Consider the following 8,813-nt stretch of genomic DNA (forward strand, 5'->3'; position numbering starts at 1 on the left):
CACCTGGACATACCGACAGTCAATTAGGCATCTCTGCATGGATTCCAGAACAGCCCAGGTCTCGATGGTATCGAAGGCTTTTTCGTAGTCCACAAACGCTAGGCATAGAGGCTGATTATATTCCTCGGTCTTCTGTATTATTTGCCTTAGTATGTGTATGTGGTCTACGGTACTGAAGCCTTTTCGAAACCCAGCCTGCTCCACGGGTTGGAAGTCATCGAATTTTCGGGCAAGACGATTCGTGATTACCCTCGAAAACAATTTGTAAACGTGGCTTAAAAGTGAAATGGGGTGGTAGTTTTTCAGAAGAGCTTTATCGCCCTTCTTGAAAAACAGCACCACCACACTTCTGCTCCATGTCTTCGGTGTTATACCATTGTGGAGGACGGAATTAAAGAGGTGTGCCTCCTGCTTTGAGAAGCTCTGAGGTAATTCCGTCATCTCCTGGAGCCTTTTTGTTTCCAAGTTGCCCGAGAGCAATCCTAATCTCGCCCAAATCGATGTCGGGAAGATCGTCTGATAGATGGCGTGTTAGTCTGGCTCGTGGGTCATCCGCACTGTGGGACTCAGGTGGAGGTACTCGTGATGAGTATAAATCGCCATAGTACTTTTCGACTTCAGCTAGAATCTCTGGTTTTGAGGTGACGGTTGTGCCTTGTATGGTTCTGAGTTTTGTCAGGTGACAACAGGAGGTATGTGACTTTGCAAAAACCTTTGAGCCCCTATTGAGTGCTATAGCATCTTCAATATTCCGGGTATTCGCTCGTCTTGTGTCACGCCTTATTAGTTTTTTAACCTTCCTGTTAAGTGCCTGACACTCAGATGGCGTCATGTTCTGCTGTTCTCGTCTCCTCGTCATCTCGTTCAGAGTTTCGCCTGAGAGCTTCGACTTACGTCCATTGCTTTTTTGTCGAAAGTAATTCTGGCCTACCTCGCGGATGACACGCACCAGACCATTGGTGGCGTCGTCAATGCCCTGCCTGGTTTTCAACATGGCAAATCGGTTCTGTAGTTCCAGCTGGAAGCTTTCGCAACCAGCTTCGACCTGAGGCAGAGTTGGTCTAAGAGTCGACTTCATTAACCGCGATCGTTCTATTTTAGTGTTAATATTCAGGGTGCCTCTTACCAGGCGGTGATCACTTCCAGTGTTTACCCTGTTGATCATGGAGACATCCCTAAATATTTGGCGCTTATTGGATGAAATGAAGTCGATCTCATTCATCGCTATGTTATCGGGGCTTCGCCAGGTCCACTTCCTTTGGGGCTTTTTCTGGAAAAATGAATTCATCAGAAATAATCGCTGAGCCTCGAGGAAGTTTACCAGCATTTGTCCCCGATGATTTCTGCGCCCATAGCCGAATTTTCCTACCCTCGATTCACCATCTTCTTGTACTCCCACTTTGGCATTGAAGTCACCCATAACAATTGTGTAGAAGGTATTGGTACGAGACATAGCTTTCACTATGTCTTCGTACATGGCTTCGACCTCTTCGTCAGTGTATGTAGACGTTGGGGCATACACTTGTATAACCTTCAAGGCATACCTCTCGGTTATCTTTAAGACAAGGTATGCCACCCTCGCCGACACACTGCCAACCTCCACGACATTGCATCTGAGTGACTTGTGGATCAAAAAGCCGACGCCACCTTGGGATGGTTGGTGTCCTTCTCGGAAGTAGAGTAAGTGACCGGCATCTAGTGTCATCGTGTCCTCGCCCTGTCTTCGGACTTCTGATAGACCTACTATATCCCAGTTAATACGACTTAACTCTACTTCCAATTCTGTCAGATGTTCGTCCAGCCGCAGAGAGCGTCCATTATACGTGGCCAGAAACAGTCGCCGTTTGTGGTACCCTGCCGTAGCCCGGGGATTCTTAGCACCCCCCATCGCACCGTTACCATGGCCGGTACCGTGGCCAGGAATAGTGTGATTACCGGGAATTGGGGGCCGTGAATTTTTGTCGTCGCTCATAGGGGGGTTTTTGCCTTAGTCACCACGCCTGGCAGGCGGGTTGGTGACCGCAGTGGCTGGACATCTTTCACTAATAGCGCTGCTGCCCGCTATCAGGATTTGCATTTTCGAATTCTAGCATTTGTGTGGTTATACCGCCACGATTTCGGTCGCCAGAGCCTCGTTCGTTGATTAGCAGGATGTACCACGAGCAGGTGAGGTTGACGGTAGAGAGCCTAGGTTGTTATCAGCTCCCCTTAAATCCCTTAAAGATAATATCAATCTATACATATAAATAAAATTGGAGTGTCTGTTTTTAATATCGAAATAACCGCTTTTTACTACATGCATATGAATATATATACGGTACATACACCGAAATAACATTTTTTACAATTTTTGTCTGTCTGTCTGTCTGTCTGTCTGTTTGTTCCGGCTAATCTCTGAAATGGCTGGACCTATTTTGATGGGACTTTTATTGGCAGGTAGCTGATCTAATAAGGAGTAACTTAGGCTACTTTTATTTGAGAAAAAAAAAATGTTAATCTATACATATAAATAAAATTGGAGTGTCTGTTTTTAATATCGAAATAACCGCCCTTTACTACATGCATATGAATATATATACGGTACATACACCGAAATATTTTTTTTATAATTTTTGTCTGTCTGTTTGTCTGTCTGTCTGTCTGCTTGTTGGCCATTGGCTGGCCTAATGGCTGGACCGATTTTGACGGGACTTTTATTGGCAGGTAGCTGATGTAATAAGGACTAACTAAGGCTGCTTTTATTTTAGAAAAAAATGATAATAAAAATGATTAACTTTTTTTGTTAAATTCTACGCGGACGAAGTCGCGGGTACAGCTAGTAATAAAATATATTTATGCCCAAATTTCTGTTGTTTTAGAGACGGTGATAATGGTATTCCTAAAACCTACAGTGGAGGCAGACACTCCGCAACCAATATGACATGAACAATCTGCATGAAACAAATTGGCCATGCAATTATAGGTACATTTTTAATTAAATAATTATATCGTCAAACATGTTTCTTTCAATTTTGTATACTATGAATTATTTATTATCAATATACACGAATATGTGAATGAGAAAGTTAAAGTTCAGTCTGTAGGTTAAATAAATATAAATTATATCTTTAGAAGTGGGGGCGGCAGATTGTTCCAACATTTGGTCGCGGCGTATTTGAAGCTTCCACGAAAGGCTGCAGTACGATGTGGGTGCACAAGCAGCAAATAGGAATTCGCCCTGGTGGAGTGAGTTGTATTTACGGCCGATGACCACAAAAGCTTATCATAGAGATATCCTGGTGATTTGGATTTTATGACTCCGAATAAAAGTAAAGCGAAATGCAATTGTGTGCGGTAGTCAGTCCTTAAAGATTTGGCTTCATTAATGTAAGGCGTTACATGAGCACGTGGCGGAATGTTAAAACAATAACGAGCGCAGGCATTCTGTACTTTTTGAATGGCCAACCTTCGCTGCCACCGCTCAGAAATCCGGACGGATCGCTAGCTCACAGTGCGCAGGAGAAAGCCGACCTCTTGGCTAAACTCTTTGCCGACAACTCTGTGATCGATGATTGTAGTGCGCAGCCACCAACAATATCTTCATGTGGCCACACGATGCCTGACATCAAAATCAGGCAACGTGATGTGCGTGCGGAGCTACAATCACTTGATATACTGAAAGCTAGCGGTCCTGATGGAATACCAGCCATTGTGCTGAAGAAGTGCGCGGCGGAGCTGTCTCCTGTGTTAACGCGCCTGTTCCAACTTTCTCTTTCTTCGGGATGTGTGCCGGAGGCTTGGAGAAGAGCTAATGTGCATGCGGTTCCCAAAAAAGGGGATCGGTCTGACCCGGCAAATTATCGGCCAATAGCTATCACCTCAGTACTTTGTAAGGTGATTGAAGGGATTCTAAACAACCAACTGATCCATTACCTAGAAGATCACTGTCTATTTAATGATCGTCAGTACGGGTTTCGACCAAAACGGTCCACAGGTGATCTTCTAGCGTATGTAACACACCTCTGGGGTGAAGCTATCGACAAGAATGGAGAATCGTTGTCTGTCAGCCTCGATTTCTCCAAGGCTTTCGACAGGGTCTGGCACAGAAGTCTTCTCTCCAAGCTACTGGCATATGGTCTGCCTGCTCAGCTATGCACCTGGATTGCCAGCTTCCTACACAAGCGTAGCCTTCGTGTTTTAGTAGATGGTTGCGCTTCACAATTCTATGTAGTGAATGCTGGGGTCCCCCAGGGATCTGTGCTATCTCCCACACTCTTTCTTTTGCATGATCCCTAAAAGTCGTACGGACTGAGGAAATTGTTTCCGTAGAACGTTGTTTCGGGAGTGCAACAGCAAGTGTGGTAACACCGTCAACAAGGCGCTGGTTGCGACAGTCGACTAGCAGGTTGTAGTAACTTAAAAATCGACGCCGATGATGGGCTTTGAGACGTCTGCTACGACGAAACGCCACGTGAAAGCGCGCCTAAGTCCTAGATCCAGCGTTAAGGGGAGGAAGCCATATGTGTAAATGATAGTCTTATTTGCAGCGAACAATTCGTATCCCGTTTTATTTCTAGGTTCCCGAACAGCGGATCTTGGAAAGACACAGAGGTCTGAACCGGTGTCAACTAAATATTGCACTTTGGTCTTGCGATCCGTGATGAACAGGCGGCCCGAAATTGTAAGGCAGTCGTTTACCGCCACTACTGGCTGCCTTGAGCGTTTCCCATCTTCTTGTAGCTACACGGTTGAATACATTTGCGTGCGCGCTCGCCGAATCTATAATGGTACCAACAGTATGGGTAGTTATTTGTTTGTGAGCGGGAACGTGCGCAGGAATGTCGTCGCGATCTGTCTATGGCGAATCGTGAGCGTGGAGAGTGAGGGATCGTGGCTGTCTTCGGTTAAGTTGCATGCTAAGTATCTCCATCTGCTTGCTCAGCTCAGCTACGGTCTGGTTCAGGCTTTCGAAACTAGTACTTGGTACTCCTAGAGTGGAACTAGATGCACTAGCTACTTGCCCGGCTACTCGACCGGCTACTGGCACGGCTACTTGCTCGGACACTTGCAATGTTGCTGGAACGATTTCGTTGATACGGTCGGCAAGCTCTGCCATGTCTTCAAGGCTCATCTTCGTATGCTGCGCTGCTATACACGTCTGCAAATGCGTTGGGAGTCGACTTGACCAGATGGTACGGATAAAATCGGTTGGAACAGTTGGCCCAGCTAGGTGTTGTAGATGCCGTAAAAATTGTGTGGGCTTTCTATCACCGAGTTCCTCGTGCATTAGCAGTTGTTTTATTTTACGCTCTTGTGAAGCTGACAGCCTCCGTATTAATTCGGCTTTTAATTTGTCGTACCTGCCGGTGGAAGGTGGAGCTACGACCAGGTCCCTTATTTCCGCCGTGTGCTGTGGTTCCAGTTGCGCTAGTACGTAATAGAACTTCGTGGAGTCTTCTCGGATGCCGGACAGGGTGAATTGGCCTTCGAGCTGTGCGAACCATAATTCTGGATCATCTGGGTTGAATACAGGTACTCTCACTCCAACTCGCATCGTTTCTCCAGTGGCCGGAAGGGCGGTAACAGCTGTGGCGTCACGTGATAATGGAGCGTCCGGCATTGACATCTTGAAAGGTCTTCTTCTTCTTCGTGCTTCAAACGTCGGGGTCACCAGTGAAGCGGGTCGTAGCTTAACCACCAATTAAAAACTCCGGCAGACTTTAAGAGTTATTTATTGTGACAAGTCAACAATGTTTACATTAGAGCGTACAGTAAAAATAGTTGAAATAATTAATTTATTAAAAATAAACAACAACAACAGCGCTTATATAGGCATTCCCCTCTCACGATGACCACCACGCGTGCTTGCCACTTTTGGGACCTCCTCCTAGGCGAAAACAAAAGCGATGCATGCGGCCATCTTGCTGGGGGCGTGGTCAAGCGTGTGACATCGCTGCGAGGACAATAGATGCGCATGCGACCATATTGCCGAAGGGGCGTATCCATACGTGTGACGACATACATCAGACCACTGCAACATCACCTGATCGATGACGTAGTTGATCAGGTGATGTTTGTGCTGCGTTTAGACGCATTGTGCACTCGCCACAGATATGTCAGGACTCCAAAAAAATCCTTACCTAATAATAATTTGAAAACACGTTATCAGGGCTATAGAAAAAGACTTAGGATACCTAAATTCTGAGCCCCCCCCCCCCCACTTATGGGAACTAGTAATAAATAAACATACTTACAACGAGCATGGCGTAGTGCGGATAGGATTACAGTGTTAATGTACCAGGAGATCATAAACAGTGAGTCGGTCTCACCGAACGATTAGATTAAAAGAGTCAATTAGTTTCAGTTAGGATTACAGTTTTAATGTACCAGGAGATCATAAACAGTGAGTCGGTCTCACCGAACGATTAGATTAAAAGAGTCAATTAGTTTCAGTTAGGATTACAGTGTTAATGTACCAGGAGATCATAAACAGTGAGTCAGTCTCACCGAACGATTAGATTAAAAGAGTCAATTAGTTTCAGTTAGGATTACAGTGTTAATGTACCAGGAGATCATAAACAGTGAGTCGGTCTCACCGAACGATTAAATTAAAAGAGTCAATTAGTTCCAGTTAGGATTACAGTGTTAATGTACCAGGAGATCATAAACAGTGAGTCGGTCTCACCGAACGATTAGATTAAAAGAGTCAATTAGTTTCAGTTAGGATTACAGTGTTAATGCACCAGGAGATCATAAACAGTGAGTCGGTCTCACCGAACGATTAGTTTAAAAGAGTTAATTTTGACGAGACGTTTGGCGCGGTTGGTAGATACTTGCCTTTTCACGCCGAAGGTTGTGGGTTCGATTCCCACCCAGGACAGACATTTGTGTGCATGAACGTGTCTGTTTGTCTTGAGTCTGGGTGTAATTTTCTGTATTTACAAAAGAAAAGTAGTATATGTAGTATATCAGTTGTCTGGTTTCCATAGCACGAGTTTTGTACAAGCTTAATTTGGGATCAGATGGCCGTGTGTGAAAAATGTCCCAGGATATTATTATTATTAGTTTCAAATATTTAGAATTAGGATTACGTTGTTAATGTACCAGGAGAACATAAACAGTGAGACGGTTTCACCGAACGATTAGATTAAAAGAGTAAATTAGTTTTAGTTAGGATTACAGTGTTAATGTACAAGGAGATCATAAACAGTGAGTCGTTCTCACCGAACGATTAGATTAAAAGAGTCAATTAGTTTCAGTTAGGATTACAGTGTTAATGTACCAGGAGATCATAAACAGTGTGTCGTTCTCACCGAACGATTAGACGAAACGATTAGTTTTAGTTAATTCATAATAAAATTTAAATAAAAGATGACCTAGGATCTGGATAAGGATAAACAAAAATAACATAAATTATGGAAATAAACAGAAAAAATGACTAAATGAGTCATGGAAAACCACTAATGATGGAATTCGATTAACGCTACAAGATTTACTATTGAGTTTCTTTCTTCGGTTCAGTTCTTCTTGGTAGAATCTGCATATATCCACAACTAGTAGCTTTAAACCTTTGTGAAATAATTCGAATGTACTTATAAGTCTACTTGATTAATTATCACCAACTCAGCAAGCGCGCATTGTCGTGAAACTTTCTTATGAACGCGGGTTGACACAATAATTGCCAATTTATTTTTTACAAAGTGTAGCTTAAATTATAAAGATTTTAAATAAAAAATCCAACATACTTTAATTATTTTTATTATAGTCTAATGATGTGCTAAAAAATGTTTTAATTTTTTTTTAATATTGAGTGACTGATTTAAATTTTTTTTTAATCTTTGCTAATATATAACATTTTTCTAAGTCAGTAAAAAACATTGTTTTATTTTTTAAGTCACAATCACACGTTTTATTCAAAGCATAATTAAATAAAAAGATTAATTTAGTCTAATAACACCCTAAAATTTTCATAAATCGATGACACGAAGCTAACTTTTATTAAAACTGGCCGTTTACTCTGACAAAATTAAAAAATTAAAGAAACACACGTTTCAAATTAATAATCTAAGCGAACTGCCACAGATAATACACAATTAATTATTTAACACCATCATTTCATCGCTTACCATTACTTTATCAAATTAAATTAATTCGGATTAATTGATACTTTGAGGCAAAGAGATCTAATAAAATACGCACTTAAAATTTATGCAATAAGGACTATTATTGTATAAACAATAAGATATGTAAGAAAATTTTAAAGTCGTTAAGAAGAAGATAAAAGTTAAAATGAATCTTAGTGGAATATATATAAAATACAAATTTGATGATATATATAGAGTAAATGTAAAAAATACACTTATAAATATACATTTTTTTAGTAGGATTACTTTTTAGGTATTTTTAGTTCATACAAATTATAAATTAAAATATTTACTTACAATTGTTTTTACAGATGAAAAACGAAACAGCAAATTATTTAATTAATTTTGTTCCCATAAATATTTCTGAATTTCAAAATGGTGTCACTTAAAAATGTCTTACGTTTGTGTTACATAAATACGTATATTTAACTTAAAATAGCAAGTTATATCAGCTTACAGGAACTAGAAAAATCATTTAGATTTAATGTACAAAATTTAAATACTTCGACAAAAGATATGTATACAACAATACAATAATATGAATCGCGCCAAAATTTAAATTTAAAATGGCGTCATGATTATGTTTAAAAATATTTAATATTTTAATAAATTTAAATAACACAATACGAATTTGAAAATGGGGTCTTTTCAAAATAACAGAATATGACATAACAGAGCATTTTTTAATAT

The 8,813-nt window shown here is 41.1% G+C and overlaps 1 protein-coding gene across 1 annotated transcript; it reads right to left on the reverse strand.

Moving 5' to 3' along the window:
* Nucleotides 1-4,834: 4,834 nt before the first annotated feature.
* LOC126779789 (uncharacterized) lies at nucleotides 4,835-5,605 on the reverse strand. Its single transcript, XM_050503925.1, has one exon. The coding sequence runs from the start codon at nucleotides 5,603-5,605 to the stop codon at nucleotides 4,835-4,837; it is 771 nt and encodes a 256-aa protein (XP_050359882.1).
* Nucleotides 5,606-8,813: the final 3,208 nt, after the last annotated feature.

This window comes from Nymphalis io, chromosome 29, assembly GCF_905147045.1.
Source record: "Nymphalis io chromosome 29, ilAglIoxx1.1, whole genome shotgun sequence".
NCBI classification, from domain to species: domain Eukaryota; kingdom Metazoa; phylum Arthropoda; class Insecta; order Lepidoptera; family Nymphalidae; genus Nymphalis; species Nymphalis io.

Bases quoted from the DNA above. Each gene is read 5' to 3' on its own strand.
- LOC126779789 (XM_050503925.1), bottom strand. From the start codon at position 5,605: ATGTCAATGCCGGACGCTCCATTATCACGTGACGCCACAGCTGTTACC.